Genomic DNA, 16924 nt, shown 5'->3' with positions numbered 1-16924 from the left:
TTACATATGGCTTTACCCCTCTCAGCCCCAAACTCACCCCAATCCATCCCCAGGATTAACCCACCTCACCCCCAAACTGGCCCCCAGGACTAACTCATCCATTCAAAGAGGCCCCTAGCCTACCCCTGCCTGAACAAACTCTGCCTGAGTTAGCTCCTCCCATTACATCACCCACCATAGTGGAAGAACTTAGCTTAGCCACTGCTTCTCCTAAGTACTGAAAGTAAGAGCAGAATGTGAGGCCAAATAATTACTTCAATCTGACAGCTCCCTTGGCTTTAATAGTTATCTATCTGTGTGCAGTAAAAGCTCATTAATTCTCATTATGCTAATCAGCCGGTCTCATAATATGAAGGACAAAAACGCTAGCAGTCTCAGCCCACTCCTTAGATTTAGAATCTGATTCTAACCTCAGTCTAATTACTGATTCCCTACCCTGGCTCTTTGAGTACTGATTCTAGTCCCGAGGGCCCAATTTCATTGGCTGCTCTATGGCAACGTGCGAGGCCAGTCGCAGCCAATGAAAGGCAAGGATGACGCAGGAACCTCAGGACCCGTCTGGTTCCCTTTGCCCTGTCCCCATTGTGAGCATGCCAACTACTTTGAGTGAGGTGCTCTCCACGACTCTCTGCCCTGCTGCCGCAGAATGGATAATAATGGGACCAGATTCAGTTGGTTTAACAGCCGGATCCCTCCCGCTGCCCTGCCAGCCGTTAAACCAATTAAATTTGGTTCTACTGTTTCAGCAGCAGCAGGGCAGGGAGTTGCAGAATAGTCAGCTGCAGCAGCATCTAGAACCATAAATGACTCCTTAGAGCCTCATGTGACTCTGCAGGTGGACAGGTTTACTTTGTGGAACCCTGGGTTTCCATGGAACATCATTTGGGAAACACTGATGTAGAGTCTCAAAACTTTAGTGTGTTTATGTCCTTCTACCCTCCAGAGAGACCATGATGTCGCTATAGTTTATTTTTCTATAATGTTTTATTACATGAAACTTTTAACTTTTTTTCTTATTTCATAGGTGGTCAGAGATATATTAATGATTGGTCACCGACAGGCTTTTGCCTGGGTTGATGAGTGGTACGGTAAGTCATCTTCACAAACTTACAAAATAGCCTTGGAAGGAGCCTGATGGAAAACCCATTGAAATAAACTGAAAGACTTTTATTGGCTTTAATGGAGTTTGGATGAGAAATAAATATACAGAGCCTTCATTCACCCCCTTACTCTGCTTATAAGCTTATGCCACTATAGCCACTCTCATGTAAGATGCAGCCAGGAGATGGCAGCAGAGTACCTGGGCCACGTATTTTAGCACATACATCCCAGACCCACACTCCACATCTTCAGCAATTTAGTGCTGCCCCTGTCAAGAGTAATCTACATGAAGGAAAGTGCATAGGTTTGAATACAAGCCCATATGGATGCTGCTTTCATAGCACTAATGTACAATCCTTGCCAACTGGACTTGATGACCTCCTGGGGTCCCTTCCAGCTCTGTGAGATGTGCGTAACCTGCAAGTTCTTAGTATTATTTCCAAAACAATTAAAACCCATCCTGAAACACTAAAATTCCACTGGGTCTGATTCAACAATGGCTGTATACAAACCACTCCCATTGAATCCATGCTTCAGCTGTATGAATGGGCACTTCAAATTTTACTGGGTAATTTCAACATCAAAATAGTTGATACGATTTTATTGCGTAATAACTGTAGATTTTGTGTCTTTTATATTCGTTTTTGGTAGAGGGTCAGCACTATCCTAAATATCTGTAGATCAGTTTCTAAAACATTCTTATAATGTAGGATTGCAATATAGAAATGTATTTAAAAGAGACAATGATATACATAGAACTACCATGAGGTGCAAGGGAATATTGCCTTAATCTTTCAACGAATAATCTTTAGAGATTCTAAGACCTGGTCTACACTGAAAAGTTTTATCAGCACAGCTAGGCCAGTCAGGCATATGAAAAAAAACATACCCTGATCAACATATCCAGAGATGTCCTGTCCACAGGACAATTTGGGGCAACTGTCCCAGGCCCTGGGTTCTGGGGGGCCCTGCAGAAACACTCCCAAATTAAGTGTCATAATGTAGTAAGAAAAGCCAAAAAAGATTTTGAGGAACAGCTAGCCAAAAATTCAAAAAACGATAGTAAAATGTTTTTTAAATACATTAGAAACAGGAAGCCCGCTAAAAAAGCAGTGGGGCCCTTGGACGATAAAGACATAAAAGGAGCGATCAAGGAAGACAGTGCCATTGCGGAGCAATTAAATGATTTCTTTGCTTCAGTCTTCACGGCTGAGGGTGTTACAGAGGTTCCTAAATCTGAGCCAGCCTTTTTAGGTGACAAATCTGAGGAACTCACTCAGATTGAAGTGACATTAGAGGAGGTTTTGGAGTTAATTGATAAGCTGAATAGTAACAAGTCTCCAGGACCAGACGGTATTCACCCAAGGGTTCTGAAAGAACTCAAATGTGAAATTGCAGAGTTATTAACAGTGGTTTGTAACCTATCCTTTAAATCCACTTTGGTACCAAATCACTGGAAGATGGCCAATATAACGCCAATATTTAAAAAAGGCTCTAGAGGAGACCCTGGCAATTATAGACCGATATGTTTAACATCAGTACCAGGCAAATTAGTAGAAACACTAGTAAAGAATAAAATTGCAAGGCACGTAGAAGAGCACGAATTGTTGGGCAAAAGTCAGCATGGTTTCTGCAGAGGGAAGTTGTGTCTAACTAATCTATTAGAATTCTTTGAAGGCGTTAATAAACATGCGGACAAGGGGCACCCAGTGGACATAATATACCTAGATTTCCAGAAAGCCTTTGACACGGTCCCACACCAAAGGCTTTTATGTAAATTAGGTGGTCATGGGATAGGAGGAAAGATCCTTTCATGGATCGGGAATTGGTTAAAAGACAGAAAACAAAGGGTGGGAATAAATGGTAAATTTTCACAATGGAGGAGGGTAACTAGTGGTGTTCCCCAGGGTCAGTCCTGGGACCGATCCTGTTCAACTTGTTCATCAATGATCTAGAAAATGAGGTAAGCAGTGAGGTGGCAAAGTTTGCAGATGACACCAAGTTGTTCAGGACAGTCAAAACCAAAACAGATTGTGAAGAACTACAAAAAGATCTCAGCAAACTGAGTGACTGGGCAGCAAAACGGCAAATGAAATTTAATGTGGGTAAGTGTAAGGTAATGCATGTTGGAAAAAATAACCCAAATTACACGTACTACATGATGGGGTCAAATTTAGCTACGACAGATCAGGAAAGGGATCTTGGAGTTATAGTGGATAGTTCTCTGAAGACATCCACGCAGTGTGCAGCGGCAGTTAGTAAAGCAAATAGGATGTTAGGAATTATTAAAAAAGGGATCGATAATAAGACAAAAGATATCATACTTTCCCTATATAAAACTATGGTACACCCACATCTTGAGTACTGCGTGCAGATGTGGTCTCCTCACCTCAAAAAAGATATATTGGCATTAGAAAAGGTTCAGAAAAGGGCGACTAAGATGATTAGGGGCTTTGAACGGGTCCTATATGGGGAGAGGTTAGAGAGACTGGGACTTTTCAGTTTGGAAAAGAGGCGATTGAGGGGCGATATGATAGAGGTATATAAAATCATGAATGGTGTGGAGAAAGTGAATATAGAAAAATTATTTACCTTTTCCCATAATACAAGAACTAGGGGACACCAAATGAAATTGATGGGTAGTAGGTTCAAAACTAATAAAAGGAAATTTTTCTTCACACAGCGCACAGTCAACCTGTGGAACTCCTTGCCCGAGGAGGCTGTGAAGGCCAGGACTCTATTAGGGTTTAAAAAAGAGCTTGATAAATTTTTGCAGGTTAGGTCCATAAATGGCTATTAGCCAGGGATAAAGTATGGTGCCCTAGCCTTCAGAACAAGGGCAGGAGATGGATGGCAGGAGATAAATCACTTGATCATTGTCTTCTGTTCTCCTTCTCTGGGGCACCTGGCATTGGCCACCGTCGGCAGACGGGATGCTGGGCTGGATGGACCTTTGGTCTGACCCAGTATGGCCATTCTTATGTTCTTATGTTCCTACTCACCAGCACCTGTGGGAAGCAAAGTGATTCAGCCCTGCCCAGTCCACTCTGCCAGCACTTTGCTCTGCTTTTTACAACCACTGGTGAGTGCAGGGGTGGTTCCCCCCTGCCCCTGAGTGACACAGGTGGAAACCAGCAGAGCAGAGTGGACTGGGGCTGGATTGCTCTGCTTCCCACTGCCATTGGTGAGCATAGGGGTGGGCCTGACTCCTGCTGCTGGCGCCAGGCACTAGTTTGGGAGAAGGAGTGGAATGGAGAATGGGGGTATGGTGGGGGCAAAGCAGGGGGTTGGGGAAGGAGTGAAGTGGGAGCTGGGAGGGGCAGAGCAGGGGCAGGAAGAGGCAGGCCCCTGTCAACATAGCTAAGATTTGGTTCACTCTACATACTTACTTCAGTATAAGTATGTTGCACAGGCGTTTTGAATCAAACTGACTTTAACCCCCAATGTAGACAGAGCTATGTCAGCAGGAGAGCTTCTCCTGCCAACATAGCTACTGTCTCTCATAGAAGTGGTGTTAAGACAACAGTAGAGCTGTGTCTTATAACGCTTTCACCAGACATGCTACAATGCAGCTGTGCCAGTGTAAATCTGTAGTGTAGGCCTGCCTCTGGTCTCCACTAGAAAATTAAGTTGCTCAGTATGAAAAATCCACACCCCTGAGCAGTGCAATTAAGCCAACCAACTTTTCCCATCCCTAGTGTAGATGGCCCTTATGTTAATGGAAGAATTTGACCTAGCTGCAGCCTCTTTAGTAGGTGGATTATCTACGCCAATGGGAGAACCCTTCCTGTCAGCATAGATAGTATCTACATTGAAGCACTCTAGCACTGAAGCTGCAGCCATTTAATTGTGGCACTATAGCATTTCAAGTGTAGACAAGGCCTAACTTCATTTGAGGAAGTGTTGTCAGCATAGGCTGTGTCTACACCATAAGGCTAGTCCAGTCTCCATAACATAAACATGTTGTTTATCCTTCTTCAGTGCCCAGAAATATTCTTTAACCTTAAAATCCAATCACATATCTTCAGTTGTGTAAAATGGGATAACTCTTTTGACTTCAGTGAAAGTATACCAATTTACACCAGAAAAATATCTGGGCATAATCTGGGCTATGGATTATCAGAAAGTAGAGAAGAGTTTCCTTTTGAAATCACAGCTTAACTTATTGTACAGCTTTGATAAAGCGTGAGGAAGTAGGTGCTGTGGTGTAGTGGCCATAAAATACTGGCAGACTGAAAATGGTTCTTTTTATTTTTCTTTCTTTTTTTTTTAATTTAGGGACACATAAACTAGTAAGAGGCTTCTGCATCTTTAATCAAATGAAAGCAAGCTTTACTTCCTTATATGGTGCACTGCCCACATCTCCACAGATCCTCACGCCATGATCAGTGTTCATACATTTTTGTAAAACACACAATATCTGTGTTCAGATTGTGTTCCCTAGCTACAAATGAGAAAGTGTTAATTGCTAGTAACAAGCAACTAATGCATATTTTATTGTTCCTTCAGTACCTTGAACTGTTGCATTACATATGTAGTGTTGTTTGTACAACAGGTTCTAGTCACAAGTACTTGATTTACACAAGCAAATCAGAGAAGACACTGCTGAAACGCTTATGTTGCTTTTTGATATGTTTAGTTCAATATAGACAGACAAAAATTAAGCCATGATTGTTTTCATTTTTGTTCATATAAGCCGTGTCTACACGTGCACACTACTTCGAAGTAGCGGCACTAACTTCGAAATAGCGCCCGTCACGGCTACACGTGTCGGGCACCATTTCGAAGTTAACATCGACGTTAGGCGGCGAGACGTCGAAGCCGCTAACCCCATGAGGGGATGGGAATAGCACCCTACTTCGACGTTCAACGTCGAAGTAGGGACCGTATAGTCGTTGCGCGTCCCGCAACATCGAAATTGTGGGGTCCGCCATGGCGGCCATCAGCTGAGGGGTTGAGAGACGCTCTCTCTCCAGCCCCTGTGGGGCTCTATGGTCATCGTGTGCAGCAGCCCTTAGCCCAGGGCTTCTGGCTGCTGCTGCTGCAGCTGGGGATCCATGCTGCATGCCCAGGGTCTGCAACCAGTTGTCGGCTCTGTGGATCTTGTGTTGTTTAGTGCAACTGTGTCTGGGAGGGGCCCTTTAAGGGAGCAGCTTGCTGTTGAGTCCGCCCTGTGACCCTGTCTGCAGCTGTGCCTGGCACCCTTATTTCGATGTGTGCTACTTTGGCGTGTAGACGTTCCCTCGCTGCACCTATTTCGATGTGGTGCTGCGTAACATCAAAGTTGAACATCGATGTTGCCAGCCCTGGAGGACGTGTAGACGTTATTCATCGAAATAGGCTATTTCGATGTCGCTACATCGAAATAAGCTACTTCGAAGTAGGCTTCACGTGTAGACGTAGCCATACTGTGAGGGCATTTCTATGGAATTTTTGGGTAATCAGTCAGATAATACTCAAGAAGCATATGCAAGATTCATGAACTTTATGTCTGTACCTTTAGATTTTTTTTTCCAGAATTCATTTTATAATTTCCTGGCAAAAAATTCATGTATTTCAATTAAAAGTGCTGGCTAAATCCATATTTACAATTATGATGGTACTCTATACCATCGAGACTAAATTTTCAAGTGAATTGTTTTTCAGTCAAGAAATTTGCATTCTTATACATTGTTCAGAAGAAAGGAGAGACTCAAAATGAATAAACCGTTGCAGCTGTGCTGAAAAAAAGACAATGTACCAATGTTTTCATTGTACTGCAGATCTGACAATAACACATCCATCCGCTTTTCTCTCAATTCTTACCTATAATATGGTGCTCTGGTGTTTGCTATTTATTTCACACTGTGTTTCCTCCTGTCATGTCAGTGTGAGATATTTGCATGCCTTCATAAGACCAAAGACTTTTTGTCTATACCAGTTCTTTATCACTACCAAGAGCACACCTATGCTACTTGTTTTTGAAGTGGAGAAAAACAACTTAAAATGTGAGATATTTTCCAGTGGGTTCCCTCTCAGAGTTTTCCAGATTCCAGTCTTAACACCTATTTCTTTAAACTAGATCAACAGTGTTCATTTTTCTTATAAGATTTAACAATTTCCACAACACTAGAGTTCGGTTTGCCTTTCATAAGCTCTAATTCAGTGGTTCCCAACCTTTTCCAGATGGGGACCCATTCTGACAATTCAGGAAGTCTTGGTGACCCAAGGCAATTCAAAAACAGGGGGATGGGGGAGAAGCAATGTAGTAACTAGCTAATTTTGCACTTGAGGCAAGAATATAAAACTGTGCCCCCTCACATTTATATATTAATAGTTATTCCATTAAAAAGGGAAAATACATTAATAAAATAATAACAGTTTATTTATTATAGTTTATTATTATACTTAATCTGAGTTGTGGCAGGGGAAAGACTCATCCTCAAACTGCTCCCCCCTGTCCCCGACTTAAACCTCACACAGAGACTGGAGGGGCTGGGGAGAGAGTCACAAACAAAACAATGGAAACTGAGAAGACAATTCAGAAGAAAGAGGAAGAATCCTAGCAGATTGCCCCAAAGATCATAATTAAGATAAACTGAATTTACTAATTATCAGAGACACAAAAGAAGAAAGCTCCCCCAAAATAAGAGAGAAAATCAGCAAACACAGCAGAAGAGAGCTACAAGATTCGGAAAGACTTGGATAATACTCCTTAAGGTTGATAATCTTCAAAGCAAATATAAATCCTCTAAACATACTCTGGAATAAGTACTGTTATCTGCATTTTACAGATAAGACCTTGAAGGGGAAGAGGTTAAGTAAGGTGACCACAGGGAGAGTTAGTGTCTGAGCCAGAATTAGCACCCATCATTTCAAGGAATCTTGGCACAGGGATGCTGAGGTGATGGACCATTAAAAATACATGGAAAGCTAGCCAGCTCCTGACATCATAGAGCACACCTCCCTCTGAAATATGACAGTCTTAACTATCAAATGAAATCTGTGGCTTGTGAATGCATTTTTAACACTCTTCATTGTTCCTGACTCACATGTGGATTGTTAGTTACTAGGTAAACCCCATTTGGACTGGCAAAACCATAGTTTTCTAATGCATGGGATATCATATTTTTCCAGCTTGCTTCATTCATATTCCACCTCCTATTTAATCTCAGCTATTGCTGCGATGTGGAAGATGAAACTATGCCACGTGATGAAAGGAAACATTTATCTTTAAACTCTTGTTCTGATACATTTACCTTTTACAGATCCACATTTCTCCCTCCGCCCTCATCTTGCCGCCATACCACATATATGTGTAAAGCTAAGCATTTATTTACATGCCTGCTGTATCAGCATGAGAGAGGTCATTCAACAAGTTACAAGACTGATCTCATATAAGTAACTCCACTGATTTCAGTGGGATTACTCATATGCCGTAAGGGCTTTTCAGGATCAGGGCTGGAATGTTCATCAGCTTTCAGGATCAAGCCCATATACAGTGCTTAGTACATCCCTGCTAAGGCTGGCCCATCTGTTTCTGTGTTCTCTGAAGTTTATCATCTAACTTAAAAAGAAAAAAAAAAAGAAAAAGAAAAATTAGAATCTGGTTAGCATTGTTTAAATTACAGCATGCCGAGCTAGCGTAAGCTCAAAGACTGGTATATGACAGGAAACAATCTTGCAGTTCTTACACGGACAGAACTTTCCCAGGCCAGGTCCTCTTTTTGAATAAATCAGCGTAAGTCCATTAATTTTACTGGCGCTACATCAGTATACGCACACCAAGGATGTGAACTTTTTTTTAACTTCAAAAGGAGCATTGAGCCTAAATTAGGACTTCATGATCAAGTGTAGTAAAGAATCCATATCAGAAACTCTACCTGAAGGATAGCTGTTACAAGTAGATAGGTTTCTGTAGATGTAGGTTCACAGGAGAGATTGTCACAAGACTGTCAATAGGAATCCAAAACCATCAGCTTTTGGGCCTTAGTTCAGGTAAAAGTGTAAATGTGTACATTCAGTTTGCGAGGAATCCCACCTCTTCAGCAAAGCACTTATACACATATTCAAAAGTTTAAAAAGAAAAAAAAAGAGTAAATAATTTAACCACACATTTCCATACTGTACCCTCAAAACCACCTATTGAAAATACTGTTTTCAGAAATAAACAAATTATTAATGTACACCGTTATTTAGTTTTTTACTCATAATACCAGAGTTTTTATGAAACTATGTGGTATGTTTTTCAAGGGACTCTATGAGGCAGGTTAAGCCCAAAATCTAGGGTTAGCAAAATAAATGTGATGACTTTACAAATTAATATTAGCAGGAAAGTTTTATTTTTAAAAAAATAGTAAGCCCTGGAGGAGAATTTGAATATTTATCTGCACGATTTACAATCCAAGTATTGAAGCACTACGCTAAGCTGAAGGAATCAGAAAGTGAAATTGATTGCTAAATGACTGGTTCACTGACCAAATTGAGTGAAATGCACAAGTAAACAATCATACTATATGGTAAAAAGTACTTTTACATTTTTAGTTATTTCATTATTGCTAGAAACATAAGGAAAATATATAAATTTTAAACCATCAGTGTCCCTTTGATGCGCGTGTTAATTTTTAAGCTGAAAGCTTTGATCTAGATCCTAAAATGGCATAATTCAAAGGAGACAAATTAGCTTGATGCACTTACACCAATTTATTCCAGTTAAGGATCTAGCCCACTGTTTATAAGACTCAGCTACTAAAAAGGAAAATAGCAGTTTTTACTAACTTTCGTATTAATATGTCTTATTGATTTTACTGAAATGTATTTAGTGTTATGGACCACATCTACATGGGCAGCTTCTTTTGACAAAACTGGGCTTTGGTCGACAAAACTCACAGAGCAGCTACATGGCTAAAATGCTCTATCAAGAGTTTATCAACAACACTCAGCTGTTCTGTTGGCAGTGTTATTCTTGTTCCTGATCAGGAATAGTGTCTCTGTTGACCATGTTTTGTCAACAGAGTGCCTGTGTAGACAGTTGTGTTGACAGAGGGGGCTTCCAGTTCCTCAGGCAGCCCTGTTTGCAGAGCTTCCAGACAGCCATTCTGTTGAGAGAGGGCAGGGCAGTCTGGCTACTCTCTGTCAACAGAGAGGCTTGATCTTTCAATCTACTTTTGTGTGTAGATGCTATCAGTCACCAAAGGTACCTGCCAAGGTTTCTCTGTCGACCGTAACCTCTTTCAACAGAGGCTGCCAGTGTAGACATGACCATTATGAATTAAAATTGTTTTTTACTGTATTGTTAACTCAAAACTTTACTAATAAAGAGCATGTCCTTTGCTTGGCAAAAATGCTTCTTAGCATGCTATTTACATTGCTTATTAGTTTTGTTTTCATTTCTGTTACTAGGACAAAGAACAGGTTAAATGTATGGGTCATTTAATGTAATGCAATATGTTTCACTTTGATCATTGCTGAGCAGTCTTTCATTCTCCCTGAAAAAGGATCCACTAGTAATATGGTATTGAATTCTGTTGCTGTTATAAATGATATATCTTAAAAGCATACTCTTGACGTATGAAGTAAGTCTTAAACTATATAATAAATGGCAAGTTATAAAAAGTTATAAATCCAAATAATATGCAAAACACTTAAGAAAAATTTGAGCAGCAAGAGCCCAAACACAATTTATTTCTACTCAGGTAGTTGGTAAATTGCTACATTTTCTGTAGCTACTGTCTACACTTCAGTAACCATCTCTTTATTGGAAATGGCACATATGGAAATATGAAAGCATAGTGCTCTTGTAAAGCAGGATTTAAATAATTCAATAAGGGCACAAAACGTTGAACAGACTTTCCATGTATTGCTAGGTTGACCATATCTCCCTGTCCCAAATCTGGGACAGGGAGATACGGTGCGGGGGAGCTGCTCCTCTCAGCTCCACCAAGCCTGGGGAGCTGGGAAGGAGGCGGCAGCTGCCAACCCTCCCCAGGAGCCCCGGCGAAGTGGCAGTCATGCAGCAGCCACCCACACTCCCCCGCGGCTTGGTGGAAGGTTGGGGGGAGGGCCAAAATATGAGACAATTAGTCCCTTTTAAAAAATAAATAGGGACACCTTTTTGACATCCCAAATACGGGACTGTCCCCCCTAATACAGGACAGATTGTCAGGCTATGTATTGCAATTCCATTACATACCATTTTATTCAATAGCTTTATACTACTCACAGTGCCAGACATACTCACACAATTATATTTTTCCTGGTGTTAAGGATTGGCTTGCATTGTGAGATTTGGATAGTCTTTCCAAAGGTCTGAGGACACAAAATTATTACAGTTTTCACTGGTAAACTGTTCAGTGTGGTAATTGTGTGTTACCTTCTGAAACAGCCGTGGTATGCTTCAGCAATGAAGGTCTCTTTTTTTTTTGAAACGTATTATGCAATATTGAAGTTAATGCTATAGAATTCTTTTAGAAAGTTCCTGGAAAGGTAAGTAAATCCATATATTTCTTAATATCGTGTTGTTTATTGTAGGGGATCCTCTAAAGTCATTTTAGAAGATCTTTCCTATAGAAGAGCCTGCACTCCAGCATTTTTTGCCTAACTCACTTCACATAGAACTCCTAAACAATTTCCACTCCTCCCTGTTCTATGACTCCCTTTGACTTAACCCCTTTAAACCTTCCTTGGCTGATTTATCTACCTTTATGAGTCGGCTTTCATAAAGATAGTTTACTCCCTGCTTTTTTTTTTTTTTAATCTTTGGCTTCCGCTGACAGACCATCTATCCTCACGCCTTCCTTTTTAATTAAAGTTTGCAGTGAATTAATGGAACATGCCAACTTTTTGAACTTTTTGCAGATATGACTATGGATGATGTTCGAGAATACGAGAAAAATATGCATGAAAAAACCAACATTAAAGTTTGCAATCAACATTCATCTACTGTGGATGAAATAGAGAGCCATGCCAAATCAAGTGTATGTCATTTTTTAAAAACGTACTGTCCACCCTCACTTAATGCGCTCTCATGAATCAGAGGAGAATCACGTTCTGTAAATATGATCCTGCTCATACTGAAGTGAACAGGAGACTTGATGTTTAGTGGAATCAGAATCATTGCCGTAGCATGTAATCTTGCATTTTTTTGCACCCTAAATTCCCATTGAGCTACAAGAGGGCAGGATGAGGTTCGTAACTCCCCATCTTCTGGGAGAACAAAATCCTCAAACTTATGTTGGGTGCACGAGAAGGAATTTTAGTCGGAACAATGTTCAGATGTCATTTGTCAAACAGCCAGGAACATGGGGAGTGGAAAAGTTCTGTGGTATTGATGAAATTGTAATGCTAAGAAAAAGGTTAAATGAGTTTTTCATTTGCCTTCAAGATCATTTGCAATGTTGCCTTTGATAAGCTGCAAAGTAGGAGCCTGAAAGAGAAGATACAGTGATATTTCTGTTTTAAAATGTTCGTATTTCTGGCAGTTCTAGTCAAGTCAAAATCCACGGGAATAAATGCTGCTTTTTTTTTTCCTCCAAATAAATATGTGGAGGCTAGTCGTTGCTCAGTCCTCATTCAATCAAAACTCTCAGTGGCTTCAGGACTTCCTCTCAGCAAACACAGAGGGCCTGATTCTTATACCAAATTTACACAAATACAACTCTAGATTTAAACTGGTGAATTCCCATTGATTTTTTCGGAATTATTCCTGATGTCTACAGCAGTGAGAGAGATTAGAATCAGGCTCAGACTAAAGACCTCCAGTTTTGGTCCTTTTGTCTTTCAATAGAAAAAAATCTGGTCCTTTTTCACACTTTACTCAGGCAAAACTACCAGTATTTTCAAGGCAGAATTTGGCCTTTGGTAATAATAAAATGACAGTCTGAAATCATATCTTCATGAGCCCTTCTTAGCTCTGGCTAAGGATTGGTTTTACTTGATCGCTTATCAGCATGAGGCAAGTATAGACTACGAACCAAACATTAAGAGCAGGTGGGATGAGCCCCCTTCTGCCCCTAAAATTGCCAGTGCTGGGATGGGCACACAGTAGGACTTTCATTGGTCTGCCTTCCACTCTGAGGGCAAATTACTGAGGAATCTTCCTCTCTACAGTTCTCCCCATAGTGAAGCCATGTTTTGTTTTATTTTTCTTTGTCAAAGGCCTGATCCAAAGCCCACTGAAGTCAATGTAAAGACTCATATTGACTTCAGTGGGCTTTGCATCAGGCCCTAAGTGCAGAAACCCTACTAGCAACGTAACATACATTAAGCAAAACATAAATGAGCAAAACAGGGCCAAAATTATTCCTGGTGCAAGTGGGTGGGCTCCCCTGAGCTCATCAGCATATCTCACCCCCTTACCTCAGGGGTGAACGTGGCTTAAGTATCTTCCACTCCCAGGAATACGAGCTGCCTGTAGACTGAATATGCCCCTGGAACAATAAACTCGGTTTGGAGAAGAGCAGGCAAACTGGCACAGAATGGCGGGGAGGTGGCTTTGATTATTTTACAGGATTCTACAATGCAGCATAAAGCCTCTTTCATACAACAGCGTCAAGAAACATTCTACAGTCAAGGCCATGTACACGCAGTGGTGTAACATGAAAATAAGGGGGGTCACCTTGTGTCATTAGCACTGTTCTCTGTAAGCTGAGCGCTTGGGCGGCCGCCCGGGAGAAATTCAGGTGCTGCCCAGCTGAAAAGCAGAGTGCCCACAGCACCCACAGCAAGCAGCATGTGTTTTCTATTGGTGATGCACATCTGCATGCCTCAGTGCACATAGCTAAATTCATTCTGCCTACAGATGGAAAAAATTAGAGGGAATATTGGTCACGAGAATATGTTTTTTTTCTTTGTGACCAGATAGCATACAACCATTAGGAGAAAATAAAATAGTGTATCTGATTGCTCCTCCATTGTAGAAATACAATAAACACTGTAACAACTTTTTGGGTTCTCTAACTATGGCTGTAACAGAATGTGTTAATTAATTAGCCGCATAGCTCCATCCTCACAGATGGCTATGAGGACCATTTTCTTCATGGCATCTTGTTAATATGCTGTTTAAAATATGTCTGCACAGCAACTGGGAGGGGTAGTTCCCAGCTTGGGTAGTTGTACAAGCACTAGCTCCACTGGAGCTAGAACACACTAACAATTGTGGCTGCAACGGCATGGGTTGCAGCTTGGGCAAGCTGCCTGAATACAAACTAGCAGGCGAGTGGTCAAGTGGGATTGTATTGTGCAGCTAACACAACGTCCACTACCCATGCTGACAGAGCCACACTGCTGTTTTTAGTGCATGATCTTGAGGAAAGACAGCAAATATACTTGTGCATGAGCTGGAAATTACAGCTCACAGCTGCTGTGTGGACATACTCTTAGTATGAAGCAGTGCAGGAGGCTAACAGCAGTAGCAGTAATATAGACATATGCCATAGCAGCACAAATAAACCCTTCTCCTGAGCAGTCTTTAAATATGTATTCCATGGAACTATCATCACGTGTAATAGAATATCCTGCAGAATGTTTATAGGGAAGTTTTAAAGTACTTGAAATGTATATATTATATGTATATATGTTAGAGAGCTAGGGATTAGAGTTGTGCAAAACTCAGCCATTCCAGTTTGCAGGAGCTTTGTGTGAGCCTGTTTTCTGTGCTGGTTCTTGTGGGTTTACATCCTGTGAATTTCAGGCTAAGTTTCAGTCCTTCAGTTGAACCTACAATTCGAAAGGAAACTTGGTAGAAACATTTCAATTTTGCTTTGAATTACAGCAGTAAACCCCTACATGACACTCCAAAAGCAACTCTAAGCTTAAGAAAAGATTTGCTGATCTTTTGCTGAACCTGCCCTGACTTCTGAGTTTGTACAGAAAAACCAAATGAGTCACACCTGGTTTAGGATTTTATTAGAAAAATTTTGCATCACTATCTGGAACATGTTTATTCTGGGTGTACTCTGCCCTCTTGTGGACCTATGCAGTAATGTCTGTGTATCCAAGCCATTCACTCATGTCCATGTGAGAAGGCTCTCTCTGGTAACTGGGAAGCATTCTTTTGGCCTGATTCTCCATTATGTAGCACCTTGTGCCATCATTTAAACTTGTGCAAAGCAGGTGTGTAATGCTCCTAGTTTTGATTTCATACCATTTTTACACTTAATTCCAGAGGTGTGTACAACTACCCAATTCAAAGCAGTGGAGAACATGGCCTTTTGTTTGGGAAAGACCTTCCGCATAAGCCTGCATTTACAGAAGTGGCCCTTTGTTCTAGGTGCTTTCACTTTTGAATGTCCAATTTGACACCTAGCACCTGTTGAAAGACATAAAGCATTTTCTTCTGCCTAGGGACTCAATATGCTATGGGTGCTCAGTACCACTAATAATAAGGCCTAATGGTGTATCAATCCTGGCACCTATAATCAGTGACCTTTTACAAAAACTTTGGCCAGAGCAGCTATTAACTCTAGTGAAATTTCAATACGTGATTTCTCGCAATGGGACGAGAACACACCCTTTGTTTTAGATATGGATGACAATAGTTTCAATGGAGCTACTCAAATCATCTTTGAAAAAATTCTAACTTTCCATTTGTCTTTCTTTTTTCTCATTAAAGACATGACGATGGATGAAGTCCGAGAATTTGAACGTGCAACTCAGGAAGCCACCAACCAGAAAATAGGGATTTTCCCACCTGCAATAGCTATCTCTAATATCTCCCTGCCTTCGTCAACCCGTAGTGCTCCTTCTAGTGCTCCATCCACTCCTCTATCCTCAGATGCTCCTGAATTCCTAGCAGTTCCCAAAGACCGACCTCGGAAAAAATCTGCTCCGGAAACCCTCACACTTCCAGATCCAGAGAAAAAAACACTTTAAGTTTAACACTGCATGTTTCCTTCTGACAAGCCATGTCTGCCAGAACAAGAGTAACTTAACATTTACAGAGCTCATAGTGGTGGTTTGTTCATTTTTTTAATGATTTTACCAATCTAGAAAGATGATTTCTTTACTCAGACTTGTTCCTTAAATCCCTTAAATAAATGCATGCAAGAGAACATAGTTCATATATTCTGATTCCCAAAGTAAAGCTCAAAGCCATATGGCACATGCTATTACTGTGAAATTAAATAGTCTGAGAATAACCTGCAATTGTGACTGGAAATGCTGTAGGTAGTTAATAAAGCTGGCAAGGATTTCTGAAGGGAACTAATGTCAATTTAGGTGCAAGGTTAAGTTAAAAAGGCAAAAATCCAATTTTCCATTATATTAAAATTTCTAAAAGTCTTTCTCCTCTCAGGCTTATCATGTCTAATCATAATTCTTTGAACTGCTATTCATTGATACTTGAACACCATCAGCAATTATTCAAATTCAGATGTTGCTTAATATGACTCAGGATTTGGGGCCTAGCTAACACAAATTTTAAACTTTTTAAAACTAAATAACCAATGTACCAAGGCTCCAGTTGTAATTAATAATACTGACTTTAAGGCCATTTGACTATTTATACCTTTCACAGAATTTGTAAACAATTGCACCCATTTCTTGTTTATAGTGTATTTTACAAGTTCTCCCCAGTCCTCTTGTGATCTCTCAAGTGTGTACTGGTATTTGTGACTCGTACTTCAAGTATAAAAATGTTGGAAATAGAAGCAGCTAAATAGCTGAAAGAATCCAAATAATGCAAAGGTCTTCTCCCAATGAAGCTGTCCCATTCATCCTCGGAGTTCTTGGCTAATTATAATGAAACTAGCTTTATGGGTCTGATCCAGCTCTCACTAGAGTGAGTGGAAAGATTCCCAATTGCTTTCAATGGGTTTTGACTGAGGCCCTAAAAAATACTTGGGGG

General features: G+C 40.7%; 1 protein-coding gene across 1 annotated transcript in view; it reads left to right on the top strand.

The window, feature by feature from the left end:
• PITPNC1 (phosphatidylinositol transfer protein cytoplasmic 1) overlaps positions 1-15818 on the top strand; it is a 250262-nt gene extending 234444 nt beyond the window's left edge. The window contains exons 8-10 of the mRNA XM_075014752.1: positions 1025-1088; positions 11938-12056; positions 15692-15818. Of these exons, the coding sequence (XP_074870853.1) occupies positions 1025-1088; positions 11938-12056; positions 15692-15697 (189 nt within the window). The 3' untranslated portion in view covers positions 15698-15818. The remainder of the gene's footprint in view (positions 1-1024; positions 1089-11937; positions 12057-15691) is intronic.
• The last annotated feature ends 1106 nt before the right edge of the window (positions 15819-16924 follow it).

This window comes from Carettochelys insculpta, chromosome 20 (genome assembly GCF_033958435.1).
Source record: "Carettochelys insculpta isolate YL-2023 chromosome 20, ASM3395843v1, whole genome shotgun sequence".
Taxonomy (NCBI): Eukaryota; Metazoa; Chordata; order Testudines; family Carettochelyidae; genus Carettochelys; species Carettochelys insculpta.
Note: the sequence above shows the minus strand (reverse complement) of the source record. Positions and strands in the feature narration are given on the sequence as shown.